This window comes from Poecilia mexicana, unplaced genomic scaffold (assembly GCF_051168715.1).
Source record: "Poecilia mexicana isolate PSO_F unplaced genomic scaffold, ASM5116871v1 scaffold_19, whole genome shotgun sequence".
Classification (NCBI taxonomy): domain Eukaryota; kingdom Metazoa; phylum Chordata; class Actinopteri; order Cyprinodontiformes; family Poeciliidae; genus Poecilia; species Poecilia mexicana.
Window position 1 is genome coordinate 18,494,789 of NW_028263388.1, and position 16,124 is coordinate 18,510,912.

The 16,124-nt window shown below is 39.4% G+C and overlaps 1 protein-coding gene across 1 annotated transcript; it reads right to left on the reverse strand.

The window, feature by feature from the left end:
* Positions 1-259: 259 nt before the first annotated feature.
* Positions 260-10,670, reverse strand: LOC106912882 (C1q-related factor-like). The gene is made up of 2 exons (XM_088016528.1): positions 9,914-10,670; positions 260-2,255 (listed from the first exon to the last, which is right to left on the reverse strand). Exons 1-2 carry the CDS (start codon positions 10,538-10,540, stop codon positions 2,076-2,078), a joined length of 807 nt encoding a protein of 268 aa, XP_087872654.1. The 5' UTR covers positions 10,541-10,670; the 3' UTR covers positions 260-2,075.
* Between the last annotated feature and the right edge of the window lie 5,454 nt (positions 10,671-16,124).

Sequence of the window (16,124 nt, forward strand, 5' to 3'; positions counted from 1 at the left end):
GAGCTGTTTTCTGGTCTCTGACAGTTGTGTTGCAGTCACGGCAGGGCCTAATTTTACCCCCCCCCCCCCCCCATCACTTTACAGCGCAGATCTAAGCTTTGTTGTGATCTGTCCGAACACCCGTCTCCTAACTCGCTCCTGCCGTATCTCACCACATCCACACCCATTAAAAGAGCAAAACCAACATATCATCTTTGATTGTAAATCACAATAATCCCCCGCTTCATTTGGCATTTAACATAGCTGTGATGTCCTCCGTGTTGATTGGCTCTTGCTGTGCTGCTGTGATTCTTCTTTTTGTGTAACATTTGAAGGACTAAAGGCTTGTTTCACACTTTAATGAGGAGATCAGAGTGGCTTATCAGTGAACCTGATGAGAAGAGTGACACTAACTGTGTATAATGTTGGTAAATGCTGAAGACGTTATTCTTTTAATTGAAGTTTGTGAGTAAAGGCAGCAAATAATGTCCACGTCTTGCTTTTCAATACAGTTTTAAATCATTATTTATCGTTTTATGGAAACAAAACATTTTGACTTTACATGCATTGATCAAATAATTAAACCTGCACAGGAAATGATAAAATCACACAGTCATCAATCAGTACATTATGTTTTTGTTTTTAGAAACACAATAAAATGTGTAAGGTTGATAATGCTTTGTCTGTATTGAGATACAGAGTCAATAATGAATTTACATTTTATACAATATGCCAAATATAACACACAGCACCCACCACTCTTATTAGCTCTCCTGGTAAAGATGTGTCAATAGTCTTAAAATAAACTTGTCTTATATTGGAAAAGATTACATTAGGACATCGGAAATTATCAAATCCGGGGTGAGCAGCGTAGCTTGCCTTGACTTCACTGGAATATCAGAGAAACTGTAACGCTGTTTTGAAACATGTCACTCTTCTTTTTAGGAGATTACAATTTAAGCTAATTTTTGGGTCTCTTTGCAGTGAGATTCAAAACTGTTAAGTATCTTTAAGATTTGTGCTTCCGTTTGTGTACGGTATATAGCACTACATATTGAGGTGCTAATCAACGCAGCACATTAATCCTGGGCTGATTAGCACTTAGCGACTTAGCATCTAATGAACCACCTGCACAATCCAGTTTGGCATATATATGTGGTTTAAGAGACTTTTAGGGGGTTTTTGGATGGTGACCAATGTGTTGACCTGAGTGAGACACAGATGTTGCCAAGACATTGGGCCACAAGGATATGAACAGGGCTAGACTATAACTACTTGCTTGCAGTCATCGTTCTTAATGTTTGGTCTATGACTTCCAGTTTTCATGGGGTATAAATATATGACACGGAGGCCGTCTTCAGAATGGAAAAGACAAGAGAACATGAAAACTGAAGTAAGGCAAAAAATCATTTACAGTATCTACAGTTGCAATAAATGCATAAAGTAAGTAGTTTTTTGTGAAACTTATGCTACAGAAGATTAATTTCAAGACTTTTTCTACATCTTCATCAGAGGCGCCGATATGTGATGTAATGCAGGTCCGATGTATGACACGCCTTTTCAAATTGTCACATTGGAACCTTTTCTTACACTCTGGCATTCAGACATCATAATCTCATTCTTGCATCCAAATTTTTGACAAATTTCTTGAGGCAGGACTCCTCCTCCACTGATGGAAAACATCTTATCATACAGACAGCATGTGAAAGCAAAGACAGAACCATAACATAAACCCAGAGAGCACATTTACTAACACTGAGGCCTCCGCCACTGTGGGATTTCCAGACTTGAATTTGACATGACGGCTGAGGAATGATGGCATGGCCTCTCTGCGCCGTCACAGTTGCTACCGCATGACACATGTCCATAATGTTAGCAGCATAGGCACCCAGTATGTATTCATGTTGGATTGAGACAGATTAAGAGATTAGCAAAAAACTACAAAACTGCAGCGTGCATCATCACTACGTTACTTTAAAGACTGTGGAGCGGTGACTGTGACATTAACCTCACTGCAAGAATGCCAAGTGGAAGTCAGGAAGTAAATGTCTGCGGCTGGGACCTTTCACCTCCGAGCCTCCTGTTCTGCCCGGTCGTCAGTCGGCGTAGAGGATGAACCCCGAGAAGGTGCTGTATTTGTTGCTGTTGCCCCCATGAGCTTTGCCCCCATCCAGTTTGATGAAAACCTCATCACCCGCATCCAGATGAAGTATGACACTGTTGCTGGCATAGTCATAACTCTGGTCTTGGTCTTGGGCAATAGCACTGGCTCTGACCTGGAATATTAAACGCAGAGAAATGCAGTAGGAGGTTAGAGAAGAGAATTAGTCACCGAAGATCCGAAAACGTTCCCCTTTTGCCGATCAGCAAAATTAACTTTTCATGCACGAATTATGATCCTTTGTGTCATGATTTTTTTTTTTTTTACAATTTTTTCTTATTTTCTTAAGGCATAAAAAAATGGTAGAAAAAAAATTGCATTTTATTATTTTTTTTAGATGATCAATTGTAATTTTCTCCAAATAGAAAGTTATTTGAAAAATACATCAGTAGTAGGGGTTATCTGATGTCACAGTATTTTTTTTCTTTACCTGCCAGAGTCGTCTACAGCAGAAGGAGGGACCGAGTTGGTCAGCGTGCTGTTTTGTCTGTCGGCCATATTGGATTTAACAAAAACATTTTCTTGCATTTGCAGCTGATGGCCAGTAGTTGATAGTGTATTTTATGATGCATTAGTGTCCACTTCAGTGGTCTGTGTGCATTTATAACATAAAAATCCACAAGAAGCACAAGAAAATGGTTTTTAGATTGCTGTCCACTGCAGTGAGCACTATGCATGAAAGGGTTAATAAAAAAGGTGCTGTCGAAAAGTAAAGTATTTCCCCTCGAATAGATTTGTCCTGTTTTTGTTTTTGCATGTTTCAAATAATCAATCAATGAAAATGTGAGTTGAGTTTTGAAATAATTATTTCATTTATTGGAAGGGAAAATAAATCCAAGCCAACCTGGCCTTTTATAAAAAAAATTACTCCTCCTAAATTATAATTTAACAATGATTACAAATCTTATGGAAAGTTGGGTCACAAGTGTGATTCATACCAGACCTGTCTAGTCAAGAAATCACCCCAGTAGAACTTGTCTGGCAGCATGAAGTAGGCTGCAGAATCTCAAAAAGCCAGAGCCATTATCCACAAAAAGAGAAAACGTGCAACAGAGGTGAACCTTTCAGGAGAGCCCAGCCTATCAACATTTCTCTCAGAATGCATTGGAAATCTACTCAGGAGGTCATAGAAGAAGCCAGAGCAAAACACTGCAGCCCCAACTTGCCTTAGCTAAGGTTAGTGTTTTTGATGTAACGATGACAAAAATACTGGACAAAAGTTGCATCTATGGGTGAGTTTCTACCTAAACCCAGTGGTGGAACCAAAAAGAAACAAAAGGCCTGTCTCAGATTTCCCAGAAACTCCTTACAAGCCAATGTTTTTGTAATGAGTACATCCTGCTACGTCTAAAATTACCGCAGCATTTCAGGAAAAGAACATGATACCACAAGTCAGACATGGAGGGTGATGGCATGTACCATCAACTATAACAATTTGCTACAACTGATGGTACATTAACTTATTAAGTTATGCTAATTGGTAAGCTGTTAGCACAATTTAGCAGCGCGTACACAAGTTCCTCCTGGCTCTGATTGGTTGTTTTTGACCAGGTGCATTTCTGTAAATCCCAATATGCCTCAAGGAAGTGGAGGAAGGGCTTCATTTTTTCGCAGCTTATCTGCCTCATACTCTACTGTCATGCCATGGTGACAGTTTTCACAAATATGGAAAAAAACATATTTGTACAAAAGTTGCATACAGCAGTTTCAAATCCACAGGAGATGCTGTGCCCTGAAACAGGCCGTTCATCCTCTTAAACCCTTTTAATGTGACTGAATTAAGACATTTCCTAAAAAGAAGCGTGGGCTGAAGTTTCATTGCCAACTATTGCAAACGCTTGATGGCACAAGGCTGGCACAACCAGTTATTAGGCTCAGGGGGCAATTATTCCTTCACATGTTGGGTTTGGTAGCTATTTTCCTTTGATAAATGATGAAATCATTTGAAAACTGCCTCTTTGTATTTCCACAGCTTACCTTTGTCTGATATTAATTACATTTGCTTGATGATCTAAAGGACATATGTGTGGGGAAAATGCAAAATCAGAAGAAATGTGGGAAGAAATAGAAATAAAATGCTGCCAGTAAATAGACCTAAAAGGGAAACTATGAATCAACTAAATTTTTTAACAGTTTATCCTTGAAGTGATAAGGTTTAATGTCATTACAAGAAAACTTGTAGAGAAGTAAAGCCCGAATTAAGAAGTTTGACTTTGTGTGAGTGTGTCCCCCCTGGTGAATATCTTGTTTTTTATATTATGACTCAGCCAAACGGGTCAGGCTTGAGTCAGTCTGCCTGTGAGGAACAAAGTCAGTACATACTATCCCTTCCCCTCATCTTCCACTCTTGTGTCCTCATTTTGTAGGGTGAAACGCTAGAAATTGCCACGTTTTGCCACACATAAGTGTCATTTTGTCAACACAGGGTAATTACGGAGGGTGTTGGCTTGGGAGCATCATCCCCAAATCTTCTCGCCTGTCTCGGGGTAAGTTCCTTAGCATGCAGCTGCTGGAAGACAGCTCCCCTCTGAGGCTTTACTCCAGCTTTACTGTGCCACCCATAAAAGTTTAATCCGTGTTCCGACGACAGGTTAGCTGAACCAAAAATAAAAACATTATCCTCTAATGGAGTTGTGAAGAGATGTGCACAGTTTGAGATGGAAAGCTACAGGACAGATGACGGCATGGTGATGAATTTTTAGACGTCCTAAGCTGCTTCCACTGTGTTTCACAATGTCTACCACTGACAGGCAGATATTGTATAAAAATGATGACATTCTTTAGGTTTTCTACTCTGTGTGCCATTTATTTATTACAGTATAAACATGTTGTCAAAATTGTTGTTGCTGCTCTTGCTTCCATTGCTGTAATCTTTCAATATATATATAAAGAGTGGCTTGCAATAGTATTTATGCCCCTTAAATCTTTTTTAGATGCTGATTTGTAAGAACCATAAACTTCAATGTAAAATATTATACTGCCATTTTATGTGATAAATCTAAACAAAACAGCTTATAATGTAAAAGTGGGAGAAGTAGGACATATTTATTGAGCCCCACTGCAATGATAGCTGCAGGTCGTCTGGGAGATATTTTTTATCAGCTTTACACAACAGACTGACATTGTTGCCCATGCTCCTTTTCAGAACAGGTCAAACGCAGTCAGATTGAATGGAAAGTCTCTGTGGACAGTAATTTTCAAGTCTTATGTCTCATTTTCAATCTGGGCTTTGACTAGGCCATTGTAATACATAAATCTCCTTTGATCGAAACCAGTCCATTGCCGCTCTGGCTCCATGTTTAGGTTAACTAGGTGAACCTTTGCTCCAGTCTAAAATCTTTGGCTTTTATTTTTTAAATTTATTCATCTTTGTTTGTGTTGCTTGTGGCAACATTCAAATAGAACTTCTTAAGTTGTTCAAAAATTTTTCTCTTCTTGGCAATCCTTAATCGGACAAGTCAAAGGTCAAAACTGGGGGGGGGGGGAAATCTAAGAAATATCCTGTAAACAGATTTAGTCAGATCTTATGAAATAGATTGCACCAGATATTCTGGGTAAAATTGCCAATAGATGTAAAACATGTTGAAAACCATGTATCACATCCCTTCCATTAAAGTATTGCACTGTTTTGTATTAATCTGTCACATGAAATCCCACTAAAATACATTCAAGTTTGTGGTTGTAAAATGATAGAAAGTGGAAATTGGTGTGAGCACCTTTACAACGTCCTGCAGTTCATGAAGTCCAAGTTTTAAATGAGTCCCTAGTCCAACTCAAATGACTAAATTACAACCTCAGTGTGGCACAAAGTTCTGCAGAGGCCTGGTAATGACCCATTCATTCATTTGTGCTGAACCAGGACACAGATCCCCTGTGGAGAGAAACTAGATGCCACTGAATTTTGAATAATAGGAGGAAGCTTTGGCTCAGTATCTCTTCCCTGGAGCGGCAGCAGAAACTCTGGTTGGGACATCATAGAATAAAAATTTCACATAGCTTGTATTTATATTCATAAAAATTGTACTATCTTGTTAAAAATAACAGTGGAACAAAGTTTATGAAACAGATTTGCTGGAGTAAAATCTAAAGAAATGGTGACAGATGGCCAACAATTACACATGCTAGAGTACGACAATATGTATAACATTACCTGCCTAAGTCACTCGGAGTGAATGTAAAGACTAACAAAGGAATAGTTTAAGATTGCTGAAGTTAGTGTTTGTTAAAAAGTTATGCGCAGTCAATATCTTCAGAGGAAATTTTCTTAGCATCTTGATTCAACAGATTATCCAAATTTATCCAGATTAATGTGTCAATATTGTTTTCTTTTAAACTCTTTAAATTCTCAAAAAAAAGTCTTAGTGACTCATGCAAAAGCTATGAAACTTTAAATCCTTGTCACATATTCAGTTGTCATATATTTACACAAGAAATATATTATTTTTTGATATTGAATTTTTTTTTTTTTGCACATGTGCTTGGGTTTTTTTTTTTGTTTTTTTTTTTTTTAATGTGTCACTTTTCTCCACAAAAGCAAGAGTAGTCATACCTGATGTATTTATTTGGGTAAGCATTTTTTGAAATAACTAATTAATTTGGAAAAAAATGAGCTTTGTTCTCCTCCAAATACCAAGATAAAAATGTTTGAAAACTGAGCTGTTCATGTGCTACACCCAGTTTTCTTTGCTCAGTCTCACCATGGAGACGTGCGGATGTGACACTTCTTATTTAACTCAGACAGTGCTCTGATGGAGACTCACCTCTTTTGTTTCATTGTGATTAATTATTACGGTAAGTAGTCTTTTCTAGGTCAAAATAACAAAATGATATGTTTAGACCAGACAAGTAATTGAATAAAGCGTCTCCTGATGGGCACTCATCTGGTTGTGTTTGCTCTCGCAAAGGACTGCTCTCGTTCCTCTGAGGTTATCTCCCAAAACAATTTTAATGCAATCAAGCCTAAAGTTAAAGAACACAGTGAAAATAAACCAACGTGACAGCCATACAGCAGTATTTCTGACATGTCTGTCAGCGTGGAGAAAAGATTTATTTATTAGGAGCCGCTTTTGTTTCATGTCTTATGATATTCGCCTCCTTAAGGAGAAAAACACCTTGAAACTGATGGGATCCCGTTTGACAGCGGAGGGGCTTTTTCAGTGCGCTCCATCATCTTCATTCTATTTAGCAGCACCAACTGCAAAGTTATGTTGTAGAGTGACTAAGAAGCTCTGCAAAAATTACTACTTTCATAAACAAGACACTTTAAGGATATCTGGAATGTTATTGTGTCCACTCCCTGTTCAGTCTGTTGCAGCCGGGATGAGATGTTTACAAGTGCCGAGGCTCAGATGAACATGTTGTTTGGTTGGTGTCATCGCCCGCAGCCGTTTAGGACATTACAAAATCACCCGTGAATTTAGCAAATATCATGAATCGATAATCAAACGTTTTTGGCCCGACAGCCAGCCTGATAACGCGCGCTGGCACACCAAGACTCCATAAAGCTTGTTGTATTTTAAAGGGCAACCGCTTTGAACTAGCCACAACCCCGGGCTGTTTTCTGATGTGTGCTCAGCAGAGATAGCGCAGCACTCCCTCCGCTCATGTCAACGTGTACATCAGCACATGATGTGCAAAAATCCATAGAAATACAATCTGGCAGCATGCCAGTGTGGATTGTCATTACACCAGACTCTAACACCAGACAAGTCTGAAATCATTGCACACATGAATACCCAATTAAGACTGCCTGGAAACGGTTTGCATCTTTCCCAAAGAGAGGCCATCACGCTGTGGGTTTATGGTTTCAATTATTTAACCCTTCCCTGCATCCTGATCGCTGCAGAGGGGCAGCTATTCAGAAGACATTATTTTATTTGAATGTGATCATGTGAAATGGATCCAGTATTCGTGGATTCGTGACTTCAAGTTACTTGCAGAAAATCTGCCTATTTGCAAATTGTTTGTAAACCCTCCAAATTAGTTGTAAGAAAATGCAGTTTGAGAAGTCTGAACAACTTGGGACGACGCTACTTGCCATGCTGCTGGCTGGCCTTTCCAAAGCAGCCAATCCAGCAGCACCGTTCATTTTCCTTGGCAGTGATTGGCTGTAGCCCCAAGAGCGGAAATAAGGCAGACTGCAGATGTTAGCTTCTGTGATAATGCCATAACGATTTTCATTTTCTGTATTAGTCCATATTAGGATATATTTAGTGTTTAAGCTATTAAAATAGACAGTTAAGCATTTTTAAAGGGGCTCTCAAGTATTCACAGATTTCAGCTGCTTTTGGCCGGATTTGGTCCATTCTGAATAGTTTTGTTTTACCAAAATTAAAAAAGAAATATTCCTTAAATCTCAGACTTTCTCTTAGATATCCTCTCATCAGCACAGAACATTCAGCTCAAGTCAGAAAACTCAAGCCGTCTTACATTTTACTAGAGAACTTCAAATAGAATCTAGATTCCTTAGTCCTTCTGAGGAATCTATGGATAAAATATTAATTTCAGCATTATTATCAGCCACTTGTGGCTGTATTTTCTTAGAGTGCTTACACAATACACATAATACAGGGTGGTGAACAACTCTCCTTTACCAGACCTGCAAATAAGCAACAGAAAACACATTTGGGACTCAACCGATTTTCTTTATTGCAAGTACTACTTTCGCCCCTGATGGAATAGCGCCCTGGGCAGTGAGCCACATCACCCATATCAAAAACCTTTACTGTTTTTCACTGACATTTTGACTGTTACTATGAATATATTATTCTGGAACATGCTTTATGTTTGTAAAGGCAGTAAAAAAAAAAAAAGTATTTTTGTTTTTAAACTGAGAGGAAAGATGCTCAAGTAACAAGATATTGAGGAAGCTGTGCATGTACCTAACACATCTCCAGGTGAGACAAAGCAGAAAGAGCTGTTCACACAAAGAACTTTGGAATATCAATTAACAAGTAATAACTAGTGTAACTGGTAAATTAAACATTTTGATCATTAATCTGTTTGTCAAAGTAAGCATCATGCATCGCTGGTTGCACCTCAACGTAAAATTTTGACATTATTGTGTTTATTGTTGCAAAAAACACTTTAACAACCATAAATATTGGTGCATATATGTCAAGTATAGCACAGCATGACAAACAGTATTTTTTTTTTTTTTTTTTTGCAGATTAGTTAAACTATTATTTACAGTTACTACATTTTTAAATCAATCACATAAAGATCTACAGGTGAGGTTATGGAGCTGAAATCTAAATTAGAGGGTCCATTAATGTCACTTAAAAAAAAGAAAGTTTGGGGTAGTTTAGATAATTAAAGATACTCAAAAATATTAAGATGCTGAAGAATTTAATGATTTTTTTTGGTTGTTCTATAATTCATTTCAAAAAAGGGAAGAAGAGATGTGTTAAGATAAGGGAAGCTGAATGAGGGAATATGTATCTGTAAAAGAGATTGAGATGTCTAGAACAGTTATTTTAAGTAAATTGGACAAGCAAATGTTAAAATATGAGGCAAATGTTACAGTTTTTACTCAGTTATTCAAATCAGTTCAATTCAGAAATACTTTGTTGATCACAAACAGAAAAATTAAATGTTGAATTTGTGACAGGCATGTTTCTGAGTATGGAAAAAAAAACCCAAGAAATATTTATTTATTTATTTACTGCCAATAGATGATGATTAATTAATTATGTGGTAAAAATTGATCCTTATGGTTTTAAAGAGGCTATGCCTTTGCCATTTCACAGAACGTGTGTCAAACGCATCACCCACCTGACCGTTTTTGATCAGGTCAGCCCACATGCTGGTGCCGTCTCCTCCTCTCATCAACACGTTGTAGATGAAAAAGTAGGTCCCTGGAATCTTACAGGTGAACGTGCCCGTGGAGCCCTCGTAGTTCCCCCCGATGTTAGTCACCACATCGTCGAATCGCAGAATGTCGTAGCCTTCTTGGGGGTTTCGTAGTCCTGCGTAAAACGCCACTCGAGGAGTGGTGTTGTAGGTGGTTGTGCTAACCGCTCCGAGGATCCCCGTCCGAACTATGTCTCTGCTGTCCCCCGGCGGCCCTCTTGGGCCCGGTGGACCCGGTTCTCCAGGAGGTCCAGGAGGCCCAGGTTTGCCCGGACGTCCTGGTTTTCCCTGTGGGCCGTTTGTGCTGTACGTAGGCAGCGAAGGGCCGATGCTGTGGTCACTCAGGTCTTCCTCATTGTCCACCAGGAAGCCACTGGTTGACGTGTCCGTGTGGATCCCCGTTCCGGCGGTGCCCGTGCTGGGGAAGGGGTCGCACACCATCCGGCAGGTGCCCAGCATCTCATAGTGGCTCGCGCTGTCATCTGTGCCACCAGCACCCACAGAGCTGACGAGCACAGGGATGAGGACCACCAGGACCAGGACCAGCATGACCCCCACTGCAGCTGCCACCAGGGTCTTCCGCCCGATGCTCAGCCTGGGAAGGGGCTGCGCTGCCAGCCTGGAGCTCTCCGGGGCAGAAATGGTGACTGTGGGGCGTGCGTCCACCCGGCAGAACACAGACACGAGGAGGATCTCCGATGGTGGAGATGATGCTCAGGGGGGAGAGCCGCTGCGAGTCTGCAATTGTGTGACAGAGATGTGCAGGAGTGGGGAGAGAGAGAGAGAGAGACGGAGAGAGAGGGAGCAAGAGGAGGAAGGGACCAGAGTGAGCAAAAGGAGAGAAAGAAACTGAGAGGAGGAGGAGAGAGAGAGAAAAAAGAAGTAGGGAGGAATGTGTTAACAATAAACACAGAGGGGAGCAGTTTTCTGCATGCAGATGTGCAAAACTATTAACGATATGAAGGAGAAGAACATAATTAAATAATTTATCCTCACTGAATGCATGAAAGAACGATAAACAATATGAAGGACATGTTAACTTGGATAAATAGTAGATGTCTTTTTTTTTTTCTGGGTCGGTTTTTCTCTGTGGCAAACATGGCCTTGCTAAAGTATTTATACCCTTCAAACTTTTTCACATTTTGTCATGCTACTGTCACAAACTTCAATCTATTTTATTGGCATTTTAGGAAGTAGACCAAATCCACCCCCCTGTAAACTCCACTCAGCTCAGGGTCTGTTGACAAGACAATTATTCGTCACGCACTCAAATTTGAAAGAGTGCAAGAATAAATGTGACATGTGACACGACAAGAAAAAGCGCCAGAACTGAAGTGTTTTTGACAGCATGCAGTGTGTGGAGGAAACCTAACATTTCACCTTAAAGGTACCATTGTGAAACGTGGTGGTGGCAGCATCATGCTGTTGGGATTGTTCTCTTCGACACGGAAAGGGAAGTTGGTCATCGTTGATCGGGGAAATGGATGAAGCTAGAATCAGGGCAGTTTTGTAAAAATGACAAAATAGAAGAAGTTGCTCAAGACTTGAGTCTGCATAGGTGGAGGTCTGCCTTCGAACAAATACCGCTAGAGACATAAAAGAAGTCAAGTCTAACTTAAGCTGATCTGTTTTGTAATAGAGAACAAGGAATTATTTCATTCGCTCGCTTTTCGAGGCATTTTGTGTTAAATTTATTATAAGAATGAGGAATGAGAAGCACAATTACTGAATCCAGGCGAACAGTGTGTGGTCAGACTAAGCTCTGAACCTCACCACACTGTCAAACCTTCAAAAAGGGGAAGCAATTAAAAGTCTGCTCCATGCTCGACTGGTCTCGTAATTCAATTAGTTGTGAAAAATTGCCATTTGTTTAATTTTTCACATCCAGAGGCTGTTCCAGAATTAAACATAAAAAGTGGTTTATATTTTCATAATGCACCAAATGTCATCAGACTGTGACATTTTCACAGTGCAGATTGTCCACTTAGTGCCCTGAATTCATAACAGAACCATATTGCAGTGAAACAGTGCTTTGGTAAAGTATTCACACTCTTGTCATGTTACAAAAACAGTCATATTTGATGGAGGACATATTGCTGCACATTCTTGGTTAGATCTAGGCTTAAATGTAATATTAGACTATGTTTAGGAGAACATATTAAAGACATTCCTTGGTCTGCCAGTCCGTACATTAAACCTCTGCTAGAAATCCTGCTTGAATTGTTTGACACACCAAAAGCACCAAACGCACAATTTAAACCATACTGAGAACTTTACTTAGTTGTACAAAACCCTTTCTAAGAAAAAATAAGAACTAAATGTTGTGCAGACGTCCGAATTCTCAAATTACACTTTCTGGAGGCTTGATTGGGTTTTCAAATGAACATTGTTATTTTAAAATGTACATTTCTGCAACATAATGTGACATTCGAATGTATAACTTTAAAATACTGAGCAGGTGAGTCCATCTTACCAGGAAACTCCAGCAGCTATTGTACACTAAATGACCAAAAAGTCATTTCTGTTGAAACCTGGAATAATTTTGGCCCATGAATATATTGCTATTTTCAACACAATTTAGCTAAAACAAAAACTTTTCTTTAAAAATGATCTGCTATTTAAGGTTTTTCAGCACAAGCAGAGTCAAATTCCAGATAATAAAAGAACAACCCCTAATGGCAACACCGAGCTTCAGAAATTTTCTCTTGCCCTGCAATTAACAAAAAAACAAAACTCCTGCTCTCTTATTGCGTAACAGTTGACAAAATATGACTATAATTGGTGTTCTTGTGCCATGTTTTCCATTAAAAGAGTTCCTGGGAACAGATAAGAGTGAAGGGTCTTATATAATCGGGTGTTGCATCCCAACAAGAGTCCCTGCAGTGGTTTTAACAGCCAAATTAATTAGGAGCATGACAAAGCCATCTGGAGGCAATCCTTTATGTTACATTTATGTTTCTTTTTTAGAATCTTTGCTTTTAACTCGCTGGCAGTGATACTTCAATCGGAACTCTTTTTTTTGCATCCATCATCAGTTTGGCGCCATTACAGGATAAATTAGTTTGACGAAGGATATTTATAGCAGCTGAATTCAGTTCCAGGAGCTTCCCTTTATGAATCTGGTCTCACTGTCGTGGCCTATCCGGACACTGAAAGCTTTGCTAAAAATGTTTTCATCATGACGATGAGTCAAGTGGCGAATGGCAAGCGGATAAAGTCGCCATGAAGCTGATGAAGATTCTGGAGCTTTGCAGAGCTGCAGGATGGTCCCTCAAGACTGGATCCTTTTAAACAGTGTTAAGAGAACAGTGAATATTTAATCTATATGTGGATTCAATTGGACAGGATATAAATGGCTGCAGAACTTTGTGGGAGTTGGTCCATTTACCCTACCAACTTTGCTTATCGAACACATTTAGAGTAGAAGTTTGGGAGACAGTGATTCTCGTTTTCTTCCGATGTAGATTTACAGAAGAACGTTGGATGCTTTGAAAGATGTCTGTAAAAGTGAGAAAAGATGTCTATCCTAGCCAATTTAGTCATTCTGATCCTGTCAGTCACATATGTAAGGAACAGGGGATCTATATAGATTTAAATTAAGGCAACACTGAACATTTTGTTCAAAGTGCAAATACTTTGTCTGATGGGTATTATTCAGTCAAGAGGCCCATGGTAGCGCCTGGATGAGCTGCAGAGAATCCGCAGCTTAGGTTGGAGAGTCCATTGCCAGAACAGCTAGTGTTTCTTGGCGCCACAGATCTGCCCTGTATAAAAGTTTGGCAAGAAGAAAGTAAGCCATAACAAGTCAGATTTACTACCTCAAATCATATAGAGGGCACCGTAAAGATATGGAAGAAGATAAATTTACATTTTTGGTCTACATTTAAAATGGAATCTTCTGTGGGAAAGTACCTGCATATTTTGAATGTGCCATTTCCCCCCAGTGGAGCATGGAGGTGGGATGTTTTTCTTCTGCAAATGATTGAAGTTGAGCCATGGATGGAAGTAAATGGGGGCCAATCCTGGAAGATAACCTGTTAGAAACAGCAAACGTCTTTATTACTGTGTGTATCAACACAAACCTCCGACAGCGACAAAAATCTTTTCGACCCACGCTAGAAAATTACTCTGTTGCATGGAAAAAAATGACATGTTTCCTTAGTTAAATTTTTCTTTTATGAATTTACATTTTAAGAAGCTCCAGAAATCCCTCTATTTGCATACGTTACTGCCCTCATGTGGTCTTTGAACAAATGGTTTTATTGCTTCTCTGAGCACCACAGATGAACGCTACTGGTTTTCAGTGGAACAACGTGCAAGCATCCGCCTACATGTTCGCAGAAGCAACGCCAGCAGGCTGCCTCTCAGCAGGGCATAATGATCTTTGTACTTTGGGATGTTCATGTGCACATATTTGCTCATTAGCAATGAAAACAGAAGGCCAGGCAAAGCAAAACAACACACTCAAAATGACAACCCATTAATGAGAACATTTGGGGAAAATCCCAGATTATGGTGTCATTCTCGTGCAGACTTGTGGCTTGCATGTTCATGGCTGAAAAAGGGTATTGTGTAGTTTAAGAAGTGGGAGAGAAAGATTAAAGTACACATTGGAGTTTTACTTGGTTGGAAATTTTTGATTATTTTGCTTTTTTTCTTTACTTTTCTTTACCTGTGTGTGTTCAGGCAATGATAATAATCATAATAATAATAATAATAAAACATCCACTGCCAGTTATTTTAAGCATTTCTAGAGTTGTTCAGATTGTAGATACAGGCATACTTCAGTGTGAAGCTATTTTCTTCTTAAAACCAAAAGAGGCAGGTTATTTTCTCACCTCTGCCTTTGAATGTCATGCTCTCTCTTGTCTTTCAGAAACTGAGTATTTGTCTTCCTGTTCACACAGGAAACATGAAGAAGGTGCTCCTCTCAACTTTTCAGGGTGAGGTAAACTCTGGAGAGGTGGATAAAGGGTGAAAGCCAGAGTACCCAGAGAGAGGCCACGCATTCACAAGGAGACTGTGCAAATTTCTTACAGAAAGTCCCTCCTGCAACTTGAACCGACTCCTTTCTCTGAGGCAACGGGGGTTAAAAACTCCTGCACTGTGCAGTCAAATAAACAGGATTATGTTCCTGAACACGCTCATCAACCTAAAAGAATAAAACAATAATGCAAAAATTAAACTTAGTTACCTTAATTTTATAGAAATGTCTGAGTAATGTATGGTACCAGTTTTGCAAAGCTATTTCATAAAGTGAGATTGTTTCCAAAAATTGATTTTTTTAATACATCACATTCAACTTCCTCCATGCGCTGGAGGGCGTTGGAAAGAAAACAGATTGAAATGGCCGTCCCTTCTCTGTGTGCGTTCCTCTGTAAGCCTTCCGGAGTTCATTTTTCTTCCCATTCTTCTCTTTGTAGTTGTGTTTAGTTTACTGGTTGGTTACTGTGTTTATTTTACTCTTTAACTTCTGCTTTTTACTTCACGTTTGCATATCTGTTTAAGCAAAGTCCTTCCTTTTCTTTACCAATCAAATTAAACATTTTGTGAAAATAATGACAGATGTGTCGCCAGTCTAAATTAAAAATCAGACATATATGTAAACTGGTTCTTTGGTTTTAGGCATTAACACACTCTTGCATGAATGGTTATTAAACAAGTAGCTGTTTCATTCTTGGAGACCTTATTTGTGCACAGTGTAATCACATGTGACTTCTTCTCACAGTGAGGCACCACATTGCAATCCATCTGTATTTAGAAAGCTGAAGTTGTGGTCAGGAGCAGATCAGACTGCGCAAACGGAAAACCCGTTGGCGTTACTGAAGTGCTCATTGTCTTCGGTGATGAAATACAAACAAGTGGGCCAAGAAAAATTCTTTCCCTAAAGTATTTGCTCATCAACATTGAGTACTGTTTGAGAAAGATCTTCACTTTGTCATGATTCTTGTTGACTTTGGCTTTCATTGTCTCTGGGTTTATTCTTGTTCTGTTGCGGGGAACTCCGACTCCGACTCTGGTCCCCGATTGGCACTGCCCTGCAACCCTTGGATGTATCCCTACTGCAACGCACCTGGATCAAATTAATGGCTCATGGCGAGACCTCTGCAGAACTTGGTGACATGTAAAAGAG